The sequence below is a fragment of the Mercurialis annua genome, linkage group LG8, assembly GCF_937616625.2.
Source record: "Mercurialis annua linkage group LG8, ddMerAnnu1.2, whole genome shotgun sequence".
Taxonomy (NCBI): Eukaryota; Viridiplantae; Streptophyta; class Magnoliopsida; order Malpighiales; family Euphorbiaceae; genus Mercurialis; species Mercurialis annua.
Genome location: NC_065577.1, coordinates 41,385,747 through 41,400,926, shown reverse-complemented (window position 1 = coordinate 41,400,926; position 15,180 = coordinate 41,385,747). Strand labels below are relative to the sequence as shown.

Sequence of the window (15,180 nt, the reverse complement as noted above, 5' to 3'; positions counted from 1 at the left end):
CATGTTGCTAGCAGATGATAATGCTGGGGTTTCCTTCCCTCGAATGGTTAGAGGGTCTTAGTGTTTCTTTGTTTCCGGCCTTGGCCTTCTTCTTTCATCAAAAAAAAATTCCAATTTAATCGAATTTTTGGTTTTTTTAATTTTTTCGGACTCCACCAACCACTGATTTTCGGGTGAACCTATCCAACACCGGATCAAATAAATAGTGATTATGGCTTTAGTTTCGTGTTGGTATGTAAAGACCAAACAAAGGCGACAAATTAGCTTTATATCGTTTTAATATTAAAATTAAGTTTTAGTTTGGTATAATTTTAAATATAAAAATCTAGTTACACTTTAATGTACACCAAACTAAAATACTAAGGCACCGTTTGGATTGATGGATTCTAAACGATAGATTTTAAACAATTCATGGATTTGGACAAAATCTACCGTTTACCTAGAAAAAAATTAATAGAATCCATGGATTTATAAATTCCCTCATTTTCTACAATCCATCATTTTTAAGGGTTTTGATTTCCCACCTACTAGGTGGGAAAGTTCAAATCCACCATTTTTTATAGATGATGGATTGTTATACTATTTATTATTTTCCATAAATAATATTAAAAATCCATTGATTTTATATTCAATCCAAACGATGGATTTATAAAATCTATGGATTTAAACTCCATTGATTTAAAATCCATCGATTTTGCTAAAATTCATGGATTTTAAAAACTCTCAATCCAAAAGGTGCCTAAATGAATTTAATAAAATTAACGAAATTGGATAATTCAGTTCAATTCATCTTACAAATTTTAAATCTTTTTAAATTTTAATTTAGTTCGACTTAAAAAGAAAAGTACTTCAGCTGGAAGCACACCATAATTGGAGGTACGATTTTATTGTTCACAATACATCCACATCAAACCATTATCATAAAATGCTGTGTATTAATAATTCCCTAGAAGTAGTCTTTTCAAATAATTTTCATACCATTTAATTTTATTTAAAAGAAAAATCTATAGAAAATGTCTTTTGGTATAACCGGTAATTTTGACAAATTTTCTTCTATTTTTTTCTTTAGTAAAAAGGATTCAAAAGTGACAAATTAAAAAAATTATAATATCATTGCTGAATTCTGAAATTTTGTAAAGATTCGGTGAATATACATTATTTAGTACCAACAAAATTATATTTTTGAATATTTTTTCTTGTTTTATTCTAAATTATCCATATAATTCATTTGAACCCTTTTCTAGTATTTCTTTCATGGACCAGTCAATTTTATATATCAATTAAGCAGAAAGGGGACACATATAAAATAGGAAAACTAATGGAATGAATTAAATAATTAATGGATCTTCAATATCCAGTCAAAGTGGATTTAATTTGGATGATTATTTTAAATAATATGCTCGGATTCATACTAATAATATATTTTGGATTCATGTGAATTCACATGCAAGAGTTCTTAGAGATATGGTTAGAGATGTGCAAGGCATGTGAAAAATTAAAATAAATTATAACAAATTGGTCACAACAAAGATAATTTAAATAAAAGAAATATTTATCTTTTCTCCCTTGTATACCTAGAGAAAAAAATGAGACATAATTGATTTTAGGAATGAAATTCTCTCAAATTCATTTTTATAAGAGTATAATTTTAATGTGCGGATTCATGAACTTGACCCATCAAATTCAAATAAACTTGAAAAAAATTTAATTTCTATATTAGAGTGTTAATCGTCGCTGCCGAAATGAACCTATAAATTTATAAAAACAAATCCAAATTATAATTAAAAAAATAGACTTAAGTGGCAATATGCCCCTCAACTTGTAAACAATGGGTAATTAACATATAAATTAACTTTGTGGGCAAACCAGTACACGAACTTGATAATTATGTGCAATTTGTCCCATTTTAGCAATTTTTCCATTCAATTTGTAAGTTAATTGTATCATAAATTGACAATTTACCCTCTTAATTTGTAAGTTAATTTATCAAAATGGGTTAATTGTCCATAATCACCAAGTTCGTATATTGATTTTTGGCCTAATGTCTTAAAAAACCCCGACCTTTTAGCTCCTTTTCAATCATACCCTGACATTGAAAATTTGTCAATTTTACCCTATTTTGTATTTTTGTGTTTCAATTGTACCCTGAAAAATTAAATTAACGTCTTTTGCGTTTGGAAATTTGTTTAAAACATTCTCCATGTCTCGCATATATTAATTGTATATTTTTAAAATTTATTTAAATTTAGTTAAATTAATTAAGAATTTAAATTAGTGTTAATTTGATTATGGTTTTTAGTTAGTTTTTAAAAATAAAGGACTTATTTGTACTTTTTTGAATAGAAAAGAATTTAATTTCATGTTTAGACTTAATTAATTGAATGATTTTATCATTTAAGTAAAAAAATTAACAAAAATTAAAATATTGGGGTACAATTGAAAACGGAAAATTCAAAAGTGGGTAAAATTGACAAATTTTCAACGTCGGGGTGAAATTGAAAAAAAAAATTAAAGGTGAGGGGTTTTTAAGTGATTAGGCCATTGATTTTTTAATAAAGTTAATTTATATGTTAATTGTCCATTGTTTACAAGTTGAAGGGCAAATTGCTATTTAAGTCCATTATTCAACCTAAAATTACTCTGAACTTATTTGACTTTGATGGATAAATTTTAACATAATTTATTCAACTATATAAATTTATAAACCGAAGTAATTCTTCTTTCCTTGTACAAGTGGAAATAGAAAATGATTATCAAATCATAGAAACAAAATCTTCATTTTTTCTTAGAAAAATGTTTTATAATTCTGCCTTTTTATATGCGGTTATTTAATTGTATTATATAGCTTTTTTTATATGTGTCGTTATTTAATTGTGCACTTTTAACAAAACATTTTAATATTTTTTTCGTGATACTGTACTGTGATAATTAAATTTTTATTTTTCCAACATGAGATTATTCAAAATTCAATCAGTTATGGCCTATAATTACATATATGGACCGTGGATTTCTTATGTAGCAAAGTTGTATATCCAACAATCATTCTGCCACATAGGAAATTATTGGCCTTAGGGGACGACCTTCCGTTGTTAGAAAAATAAAAATTAGGTTACTAAATTATTAAATAAAACTGTGCTAATTGTTTTGTAAAAAATGTTTAATTCGACAACCGTATTTAACCCCGAAATATACACTTATTCACAACATAAATCCATTTCCTTGTCTATAGAATAAAAAAAAAGTATTCATGTTCTTAAAATGTTTGATTTAATATTTTTCTTTCATGCTAATTTAATTTCTGAGTAGTATTCATTTTACATCATAGAAAAAAAAACATTAAACTAAATTAATTAACTAAACACCAACACTAACAATAACAAATAACCTAATGTTTATAATATAATGTTTAAACAAAACACAATATATATAAAGGGGGTAAAGCCTAGCTCCCTTGGGTATATAATACAAAAAGTAGAATAGAAGGCAAAATGCACTGAAGTAAATCTAAGAGATGGGATTTAGGGTTTAAACTTGAATGATGATGAACCAATGGCTCAATGGTGGTTCGGACCGGACGGTTTCGGGCACTGGTAGCACTTAGCAAACAGACCAAATGTGTTAACCTGCCTGATAAAATTGGTCACACTAGCCCACCCTCCTAACCCAAAACCAACTATAAGCACCCATATCACTATAAATGCATTAATCACATACATGGCGGTCCAGCTCGGAAGGAACGCCGGTGGCTTCTCCGCTGCATTCTGCAATTTTAAATAATCAAATAATCATATTAATGATCTCGTAATCTTGAAATTCCTTATTTAAACGATAGGAATCAAGAAATAGAATCTTAATATGATTTGAAGACGCGAATAATTACATAATCAATTTAATATAATGATCTCGGAATATTTAAATTCTTATTTAAAAGATCGGAATTATGAAATAGAATCTTAATATGATTTAAAGACGCGACGGTCTACCTAAGCATGAGTACATATACATAGAGTTGGCATGCCAGCTATTGCTAAGATATGTGTAGTACAAAGAGTATAAGTATGAGTGTACCACATAACTAAATGATTATGAAATGCCACCAACCTCATCTTGTCTCATAAATTTCCAAATTCCAGCCATTAAAATCCCACTTGTGGGGCTAGAAAATTGTAAGTCCTTTCCAAAAATCCAACCTAAGTTGAATAAACCCTAATCGGAACTCGTCACGAAATTATTACGATCAATGATTAGTATTTGAAGATACGATTTGATACTTAATTTAGCACTTTAAGTCACATCATTTCATCTTTTTAGTGCATGGGTGCACTAGGTTGTTGGCAATTCCGTTAAAAATCCGCAAGGTTTCGAATCATAAACTTAATGAAAACAAATTCTATATTTGTTAAAATTAGACTAATTGGTACTCGTCACAAAATTATTACAACTAATGATTAGTATTAAAGATATGATTCGATACTTAAATTAGTACTATAAGCCCTAATGAAATTAATTTCTCTATGTGCTACAATTAGGGCAATATCACCACTAACTTGAGTGGGGATTTCCCACTAAAGAAAATATACCAGTTAGCTACTATATCTATCACATTATTTTGATCATATTATAGCCATAAGAAATTAGGGAGACATATAGTAATGGATTGACAACTTGGTAGCGATAATATCGTAGATAAGAGGTGGAGCTAAAATGGACAGTTTACCTGTCGAGCCGAGGCGGATCGGTAAGTGAGCATATGAGCTAATGAAGGGATGATGTAGACTGTGAAGCTAACCAAAAGAGCCCCTACAGCTGAGTTGATGGGGCCAAAGAATGGAAAAATTATTGCAAAGAACCATATTGGTATTACGACAGGCAAACGCGTTAACGCCCTCAAGAATATGCTCTTCGAATCATGCATTCCGACTACTTTCTCCCACACGAAGTACAGTGGGGTGCACGCAAATCCGAAGGTTATAAACTGCAATTCAGTGACATGAAAGCAATATTAGTCGATATTAGTGCACTTTAAATCAAGTCATATGCTATATTTCACAAAAAAAAATTCGAGTTCTACGTTTCAGCATTTCATTTTCATTTCTAAAAACGGTTTATATACTCTAACTTTGAATTTATAACCTATTCTGGTAAAAGAACAATGTTTGAGAAAAGGATGTGCAAGAACCTGATGAATGAGCATGAGAATAACTGCAGCATCGCGCCAGCCAGAATTGGGAAGAAGCGAAAAGGCGTTGGAGTGAGTGAGGAGTTGATCTCCGAACGCCCAGTAAACCGCAGTAGCCGATGGAATTGTCAAGGTGAATACATAGAGAGTAGCAATGAGATAAATGTACTTAAATTTCTGAGGCTTCCACATAGCATGCATAATTTCCCTGTAATTATCAAGAATTTCATCACGAACAATGAAAAATTTAAGTAAATTCGATACCGTGAAATCAGAAATTATGTCAATTTGATACTATGGAAAGAAAATGCCATTTCGAAAGGGACTATTATCTAATTCTGAAAATTACTACTTCAATTGCTTTCAAGAATGTGATTCAATAAGTTCTTGAACATGATGTGTATGACCCCATAACTATCCGATAAGAGTCAATATTCTTATTGCACAATTATAATTTTATGTACACATTATTATTACATTATGAAGAATTTTTTTTGTATCAAATCTACATAATATTGAAAAAAAAATTATTTCATAATTATGGTATGGGTTCACATGGACCTAGCAAAATTTCCCAAAAATATGTTTACATTTTTTTGTGGCATCTTTGAATCTCACCATTTTCTAATCAAATTTAGCTTAATATGAAAAATTAACTTATATTACACAAATTTTATATAAATGGTCCCACCACATTTTTAATTACTTCTGCTAACATGGCAGTAAATATATGGAAAATTTAACAACTGTAAGATATTAATTTTTTGTATCAAGCAAGATATTAATTTGGTGGACCAAAGAATTGTGGTGTCATGTGAAAAAAGAAGATATAAAAGGTAGCAAACATTAAATTATCCAGTCAAAAAGCCCTACTGAGTTGTAATTTTTGGCTACCTAACAAATCTTGTTTGCCAGCAAATTGTACAATTTTTTGGCTAATATATGGTAGAGGCAATGAAGAGCATACCAAAAAATAATTATTTCCTTGTAGCATTATTTGCCATTGAATGGGGGAACCCAGTTGCTTTTTGGCCCCAAACTTATTTTAAAAATCAAATCGGTATTCACATCGGTGTGTCCATCAGATTAATTTATGGTTCAACCGATTCAACTAGTTAAATAAAAGTAATAATACATTATAGTATATAAGATGAACATTTTGTTCTCTAAAATAAGACTATATATTTAAAATTTCAACATGTATAATTTTAACTATTATATAGAATGAAAAATCAGTAAATAGTTCACACTCTAACTAGTAAATAAAAATCCGGACAGTTTTTACCGTTATACCGATTCATTGAATTTTGAATTCTGCATCCTTTTCGATTCAAAAAAAATCATATTTTAAGTTTTTAAAAACGAACCAAACTGGATGCATTTTAAATTTGTGATCGTATTGGTTGAAGAAGCAGTCTGTTTTGATTCTTAAAACTTCAAAATTTAACTGGTCTGTTTAGGAATGACGTTATGGACAAAGCCAATATAATAATTTCTTCATTAATTGGTTAGTTTCATGTAATTGTCCTAGCTCATAGACCTATAATGTAAATTGCATTAAAAACCATTGCAAATAGCCTATATTTTCAAAGGTATGAAAAAGCTTTTCTTACTAGTACATAAAAACTAGTACTATAGCAATAAATGAAGAAATAATAGAAATATAAAATACTCACACTGTGACAGCATGACCCCCAAAAGTATAGAGGATATTGGTTGCCCCTGTAAAATAAAGTACCAGTTTTTTAGGGCCTGAATGGGTCACACCTTCCACCTGCAAAATAAAATTCACAATTTATACTATTTTAAAAAAAAAATTATCATCACAAAATTATATTAAAATTACCATTTTACCCCTGTAATATTTAAAATCACCTATATTTTTAGAACGTCCAAAATAATTATATATTTTTGTGTAACGGGGATAATAAATACTATCACCCTTATATTAGATAAAATTACTATTTTACCCCTGCAATTAAAAAAAACATCCCCTCACAGTTTAATTTAATTAACCAACATCCTTTCGTGTAACGGAATCTCAGCTATCTATTACTTAAACAATAGTTTTTCAAAATGCAGGGGCAAAACAGTAATTTTGTCAAGAAAGATGAGGTGGCATTTATGTAAAAAATAAAAGAGTACCTGGCCATGAACAAGGGCTGCAATGGTCATGTACCAAGCAGTGTAAGTGGTCATACCAAGGCCAAGAAAAGACCAAATTCTGTAATTATGAAATGAGGGAATGAACACAGTGGTAGCACAGCAAGCTCCAAATATATATGTCCATGTCCTCTTGTCTAATTTGTCATTTATGTAATATATATTACTGTAGTCATCACAATAAAACAACTCTAATCAGACAATTAAACCAAACCCATTTTTAATACATTTTAAAAATCTCAAAAACAGCACAAATAACTGCGGTTTTGGTTTGACACCAGTCCGGTTTTGGTTCAATTCCGAGCCGAAACCGCCCCGTGGCCAGCTCTAAGTATAACCTATGTTGCACGGAATCCTCGAAATTTTGAATTTTGCGAAAATAAGTTATCCATAATTTTTTAGAGTTTTAGAAGTCGTTTTGAAAATGGAGACTAAATTTAGGATTTTATGAGCTTCCGTGCAACATAGGATATATACAACTAAAGCAATATATAAAATGAAGGAAAAAACATATGTAGCACGGAAAATCCTAGTTCCGGTTTCGGTTCAAACAGGCACGTAACCAGCTCTAGTGACAACTTATGTTGCGCATAATCCTCAAAACGATACTTTTTACAAAAATAGGTTCTACATATAAAATTTTGAAGTTTTAAAAGCGTTTTTGAAAAATAGTAAAATGTAGGATCCGACGAGTTTCCGTACAACATAGAATAAAATTAAAAATATTAAAATGAGTGGGGAAATGAACCTTGCACAAGCTATAAGCTGAATAACAGAACCAAAGAGGAGAAAAGTGCAATTAAAGGCTAAGCCAACTGCTTTCCAGGTTGGACCAAGCAAACCATCAAGAACTTCAAACCACTGCAATTTCAAAATCAAGAAAAACAAAATCAATTTCTTTTAAATTCTATAATTTTTTAAAATACTTCAAAAAAGATTAAATAATTTTATAGGAATTAAAATGAACCTGTATAACATGGTTCTTGAAGCTGACATTTTCTTTTTCCTTTCTACTTCTGTATTCTATATAAAGAACACTGATCAAATAAGCAGTCCAGCTTCCAAGAATACCATAAAAAATTTGTAAAATTATTCCTGAAAGCATCCCCATTTGTGAAAATGAGTATGGTAGTGTTAACAGAACCTGAGCAACCTGAAATCACCAAAAATAAACACAATTTTCTTGGTTAAAATGTTCAATGCAGAAAGCTATGCGCGGAAACGGAAACGGCGAAACGAATTTATAAGAAAATTAAGAAATGGAAATGTGGGTGAAACGTGAAAAATAAAAAAAATATAAGGATATAGTTATAAATTTATAAAATTAAAAATACTAATAAATTGTTTTACATTGAATTTGATTAATAAAAAATATGCAAATAAACACGACTAAATTGAGTATCCAACTTTTATTATTTACGGAATGACTCTGAAATGTTTCACATGTGTTTCTGTAAGTTTCGGAAACTGGAAGCATTTCAGCTATCTAGCATGAACACGGATACGGAAAAATGAGATATTTAGACATATACACGGCAAAACGGTACTATTTTTAACATTTTCTATATTAAAAATGCAGTTTGTCCAAAACGTCGAGTTTCCGACACATTTCGGAAACTCGAAACGTTTCAGCTATATAGCACGGACACGAATAAAAAAACGAGAAACTAGGACACAAACACAGACGAAATGAAACAGTGCTATTTTAAAGTTCTCTATATTAAATAATGAAAATTCATCCAAAACGTCAAGTTTCCGACACGTCTCAGAAACGAAAAACACAGCTTTCTCGACGTTCCGAAGCATTACAGAACCGCATAAACTGAATTTCAATTCAATTTACTCAAATTTACCTGATTGGAAGCACAACTAAACCAAGCATCATAAACAGAACCACCATGCCAAAGAAGATTTTTAGCACTAAAAATCGAGTGATCTTCATCACCCTCATCTTTTTCAACTCCATGCTCATCACCTTCATTAAAACTCGTCACCATTTCTTCCTCTGCTTGCTTCGATATCATTTTTTTTGCTCTTCAGATCTATAAAAAACAAGAATTAAACACAACCAAGAAAATCTAGCTGATTAAATTTTTATAATGAAACTGTACTTTTTTTTTATTGACAAATGTATGACAGTCCTGCAAATCTTGCTGATTCTTTAACTTTAAATTTTTTTTGCTTTGAAGTTTATACCTTTTTAAGAAGAAGAAGTCAGTGAATTGAGTCTATTCTTGCATTCAAAAACGGCTGTTACAGCTTTTTTGTTTTGTAATTTAATGTTAAATACTCATAAAAGCTGGTTGTAGTATAGAGTAGAGTGGTTATGGATTGATTGACAGAGAAAAAATATTTAATATTTTAATAGAAAATCAAAATTTATCAGAATTCCAAGATTGTCAGTGTATTAAATTTTCTTTCTTTTTCTGGTTTTATAAACTCATCCGAATACCCTTTTGTGTTAAATGCTGAAAAAAAATGAAAGAAGGGCCAATCCGCCCCCTAAACTTAGCATAAAATATCAAAAAGATCATTCTTAAGGAAATTGGTCAAAAAAGCCCAAAACTTTACCAAACCATGTCTAAGTCCCTCCTTCCCTAGTCACACCTATACACCCTACATTACAAAATGGTAAAACATTAAAATAAGGAAAATATTTGTTTTTACCTCTAATGTTTACCTCAAGGTTTGGATTTGCCTCTAAATTCATTTCTGGCCTGGCGTTACAAAACTGTCCTACTTATGTCCTTACTGTTGTGACCGACAAATGACTGATGCCATGGATGAATCGTTGTCGATCCGGTAGTTGCTACGTAATGGACATTTGCTTCTGAATGGCAACATTTTTGTTGGTTCGATTCCGACGCCGTTGTTGTTGGAGACGAACAATTGAGGATGGAGGTGGAGGTGTAGTTCTGCTGGTGGTGATGGATCAAATTAAATTATGTTTAATTATAATTAAAATTAGTGATAATTAGAATTAATTATGATCAATTAGGTTAAGTTAAACATTTCACTCTTTCTTTTTCTTGTAAAGGAGTTAAAATGATATGTTTTGCAAAATTTTGGGTGACCGATTTAAATGACTTTTTAATATTTTATGACAAATTTAGGGGTGAATTCATTTCTTAAAAAATTGAAATTTTTTCAAAACAAATTAAATAAAAAAAAACAGAAAAGTGTGATGAGAAAGACACAAAAATGAAAAAGAATTAAGTAATGTTGAGCAAGAAACAAGAAATGAGAATTCTGACAAAAAAAAAAATCACCTGAAAAAGAATGAGAAAAAAGAAAAGGAAAACAGTTTTTTTTTCTTGTTACTTTTGGGTTTTTTTGTTGTTTCTGTTATATTTTTAGCAGTGGCAGTGTGAGCAGAGAGAGGTTATTATAAAGTGAGTAAAAGAGACTCTGCTTTTGTTTATTTTTGGTTTGGTCTCTTTTAAAATAATTTTAGTACAGATCCAAATCTAAGGAAGAAAAAGTCTGGTCCATGAATTTTTCACATCTAAGTAAATTGAATGATAACTCTAACTTTTTTTATAATTATTTTATGTTTGATATAAGAGTGTATAATAATAAATTAGGATTAAGATAGATGGTTTAAATTTTAAAATATTTATTTGGAAAGTTATAATATTCATATTTAATATTTGGCTTAATTTCTTAAAAAAAACTCACCTTGCACTTTTTTTTCGTTTATACCCTGACCTTATAAAAACACCATTTGTACCCAATTTTGAGTTTTTATGTTTCATCTATACCCAAAAGCATTAAATTGTACTCTTTTCATTTGAAAAAGAGTTTAAAACAATCCTTCATTCTTAACTTATATACTAATTAGATATTAATATTATTAATTGTACAAAAATATCATTTTTTTAAAAAAAAATTAGAAATAATAATAATTTTTTTCAAAAATATTTTCGAATTTTTTTCAATTTTTTTTAAAAAAAAATTCCGAAAAAAATTAAAAATAATAATACTTTTTTTTATTTTTGTATTATTTTATAAAATTTAAAAATTAATTAATAATTTGGATGTATTTGATAATTTTTTAAGTTTAAGGATTTATTTTTGTTTTTTAAAATAGTTTTAAACTCTTTTCCAAATGAAAAGAGTGCAATTTAATACTTTTGGGTAGGGATGAAACATAAAAACCCAAAATTGGGTACAAATGGTGTTTTTACAAGATCAGGGTATAAACGAAGAAAAAGTGCAAGGTGGGGTTTTTTTAAGGAATTAAGCCTTAATATTTTAATATTTTAGTTTTTTAATCTATATAATCTATTATACCTACCTCGGTTCCTAATTAAATTAAATAAATTTTATAGTGTGAGAAATTTCTTTAAAGGTACTAATACATAAAAATAAGTTTTTTTCGACTATGATCCGAAATAAAACAGTTTTTTTTTTGGTATAAGGTACATAAAGTGTTCTGGATAAGGTCCAACTATGAATAGCACCTTCATCGTTTCATATGCAACTCCATTCGAATTTAGTAGGTTTCTTACGGGAGGCAAACCTCTAATTTTAAATTTTAAACGACTATATACATGAATATAGTTTAAATTTAAAATTCCGCTGAAATTAAGAGAACTTTTTACCAATTTACATAAATCTTAGGAATAAATAGCTAATTATGGCTACATTCACGTATGATCTGTTTGAGATTATTTATTTTTTGATTAAGAAATATTTTTTGTGTGAGCTAATTTAATCAAGAATAATTCATATATTGCATATAATAAAATCAACAATCTGTATGTGTCATAATATTTAAATATATTGAAAAAAATAGCAAAAGATATAAATTGAAAATGATAAAAATAAAATGATAAATATTTTATAAATAAAAATTATAAATTAGAATGAATCTAAAGAAAAATGGACCAATTTAGATTGATAGATGGAGTAACAACCAAATCCATTCAAAATCTAAACAGCTAGACCAAGAAATCCCAATTAACATATTAACATTTCTGTATTTTACGATTAAGACATACTGGATTTATTCTTATTATTATTAAAACATTGATCCTATGACTCATCACATAAATCACATTATAAGTTTATAACCTTCCCTATTTTTGTTGAAAATAAATTATTTAATTGTTTTTCCGATCTAACTTAATACTATTAACATTTTTTATGACGGACGAATTCAATATCTACAAAATTGAAAATATAAAGACTCGATTTATATATTGATTGTAGTAGAAGGATCAAATTCAAATAAAATTAGTAATACAAGAATTCAGATATACATTTTACCAATTATTTTTGAAATATTTTGACATTTTAATTAGCCTTGATTAAACAATAAGCATACCATTATAGTTTGAGTGCGATTATTAACTCTACTTCTAATCCCTTTGTCTGCTTACCACCATACATATGTAATATTAAAGTATTAATTAAGTAACTAAAAATATGATATGCATGTAATCTTGGAAGAGTCGTACGATGATTGATGCCTATAGGAAATTACTTAGACGAAAAGTATATAAAAATTCAGGGAAGGGCACAACCAAACCAAAGTCCAACTATAAATTTAGTTTTATACAATTTTATATCATAATAAATTTTAAAATTTTGGTTCAATTCGATTTTAATACTATAAAAATTAAACGTTGATTTCATATAAATTGAATCGATAGATTGAATCAAACCGAAAATTAAATATCTACTCCAATTTTATACAAAATTATTTGACTTAATATACAATTTGCCTAAATTAACACACTTTCATATCTTTGACCCCTATACTACTCCCTCCGTCCCAATAGAGTTGTCCACTTTGAGAAATTTTTTTGTCCCAAAACTCTTGTCCATTTTCAAAAAGTAATTAACTTTTACACCTAATTTTTCTATATTACCCCTATAAAAGATCCACTAATGAATAAATTAGAAGTAAATAGTAAGTGGACCCTATATTAAATAGGGGTATGACAAGAAAAGTAAGAAAAAGTTTATAAAATCTATAAACAATAATTGCTTTTCTTAAACTGTGTGATAAAGGCAAAGTGGACAACTCTATTGGGACGGAGGGAGTATTAGTTTAGTCTATTTTATATATGAACTTTTATTGCTTGTCAATTTAATTATTATTTTTTTGGTACAGGGTCCATGAGGTTTCCTGAATGGGTCTCAACTATGAGACGGCACCTTTAAGCCTTCCACATTCAGACTAATCCCCACTCGAGCCGTGTAGGTCTCTTGTGGAGGCAAACTCTGACCCCAAATTTTAAACGGCTGCATACATGAGTACGGTTCGAACCCGCGACCTCACTTAAGCTAGAAGAGCGCCTTACCAACTCATCTACGCTTTGGAGTTTTGTCAATTTAATTTTTAGGTATTATTTAGATTCTTTGAATGGCCAAAATCTAGGATTACAAAAATCTAGTATTTTTAACGAATGATAGATTGTTTTTAACTTTTATGTACTATTCAGAAAAATATGTATACATCCATGGAGTTATGTTTAATCCAAACAGTAAAATTTTTAAATACTAGATTTCACATTTTATGGATTTAAATGTTGTAAATTTAGAAAATTTATTAATTTTAAAAGCTCTAAATTCAAATAATGTCCTAATATTTTTAGTTTTGTAACATTGGACCTTTGACATGCCAACACGAAAAAGTGATTGTTTGCAGACGCTTTTAAGCACGTAAATGATAGTTTTATAACCTAATCGATGGAAGATATATGTATACATTTTTTATTATTGAGATGTTTTGTTTAGAAAGTTATAAAGCAATGGATCAAGGATTAAATTCATAAATAAAAAAATCAGTGAACACTTTGTTTAATATAAAATAAACAAATTTGATCATCTTTCATAATTTTTTTACAGATCTCAAATGAACAATCATATAAATTAGGGGTATTTCTATTAAATAGCACCACCTTTAGCGTTTTTTGCGATTTAAGCCACTACTACAAATTGTCTCAATTATTAGCCCAAACTTTCCAATCTTTTTAATTAATAGCCCAGGTCCCAATTCCGGCATCTGAAATCCCACGTGGCTCGCCGGATTGCCTTGTCAGCGCCAGCGTGGCCTCTTTATGCGACGTCGTTTTGGATTATTTCTACCAAATAACACGAACTACCATTTTATCTTAAATATTAGCACAACCTTTTAAATATTTTTAAATTTTAGCCTAAAATCTGTTTTCGGCTATTGGAATCACAACTAACCCTACGTCACAGTTATAAATTTACAATCCTAAAATCACAACCATAAAGTCACAAACTCTAAATGCTATGTATGCTATGTTACTATCAACTGTTACAGAATGCTATGTATGTTATCAATTGTTATTCACAGCTACTGAATGCTATGTATGTTATCAACTGTCAAGCCATATAAGTACAATAAATTAGTAGCTGAGTTAATAGCATCTACTTCATCTTAATAATGGGTCATATAAGTGCAACAAATTAGTTTAATTGGTATAAATATATTTACGGGTTATATAAATGTCGCTCTCATGCAAACAATTACTATTTAAAAATGAATATTATATTTTGATATTTTAATTAATTTTAATTGTAAATGAAAATAATTTATTTAAAAACAAAGTATTATATTTGATATTTTGATTAATTTTAAAGTTAAATAACGGCTCATGTAAATATCTTAATTAACATTAATACATATAACGAGACATAAAAATGTCGCTCATGTGCGTAACATGTGATAATAATAAATTAATATTATATATAAGGGGTCTTATTAATTAATATCACAAACGTGGCATAGTTTATATTTAAATAAAAATAATTATAATAATTTATTTACAAATAAAATATTATATATAATATTTTAATTA

The 15,180-nt window shown here is 28.7% G+C and overlaps 1 protein-coding gene across 2 annotated transcripts; it reads right to left on the bottom strand.

Annotated features, from left to right (window-relative positions):
* Nucleotides 1-3,368: 3,368 nt before the first annotated feature.
* Nucleotides 3,369-9,753, bottom strand: LOC126661155 (auxin transporter-like protein 2). Of its 2 annotated transcripts, none has more exons than XM_050354955.2 (9): nt 9,539-9,753; nt 9,196-9,384; nt 8,310-8,495; nt 8,091-8,203; nt 7,325-7,508; nt 6,856-6,953; nt 5,180-5,387; nt 4,718-4,975; nt 3,369-3,761 (listed from the first exon to the last, which is right to left on the bottom strand). In XM_050354955.2, exons 2-9 carry the CDS (start codon nt 9,364-9,366, stop codon nt 3,555-3,557), a joined length of 1,425 nt encoding a protein of 474 aa, XP_050210912.1. In that variant the 5' UTR covers nt 9,367-9,384; nt 9,539-9,753; the 3' UTR covers nt 3,369-3,554. The 2 variants fall into 2 exon arrangements, with proteins under 2 accessions (XP_050210912.1, XP_050210913.1); XM_050354956.2 differs by having other exon boundaries at nt 9,454-9,545.
* Nucleotides 9,754-15,180: the final 5,427 nt, after the last annotated feature.

What these genes read in the sequence shown, in the direction of transcription:
- LOC126661155 (XM_050354955.2), bottom strand. Translation starts at nt 9,366, where the DNA reads ATGATATCGAAGCAAGCAGAGGAAGAAATGGTGACGAGTTTTAATGAA. An exon ending in TTAGTTGTGCTTCCAATCAG is followed by an intron (nt 8,496 to 9,195) that starts GTAAATTTGAGT and finishes TGGTGATTTCAG; the next exon opens with GTTGCTCAGGTTCTGTTAAC. An exon ending in TCAAGAACCATGTTATACAG is followed by an intron (nt 8,204 to 8,309) that starts GTTCATTTTAAT and finishes TTGAAATTGCAG; the next exon opens with TGGTTTGAAGTTCTTGATGG.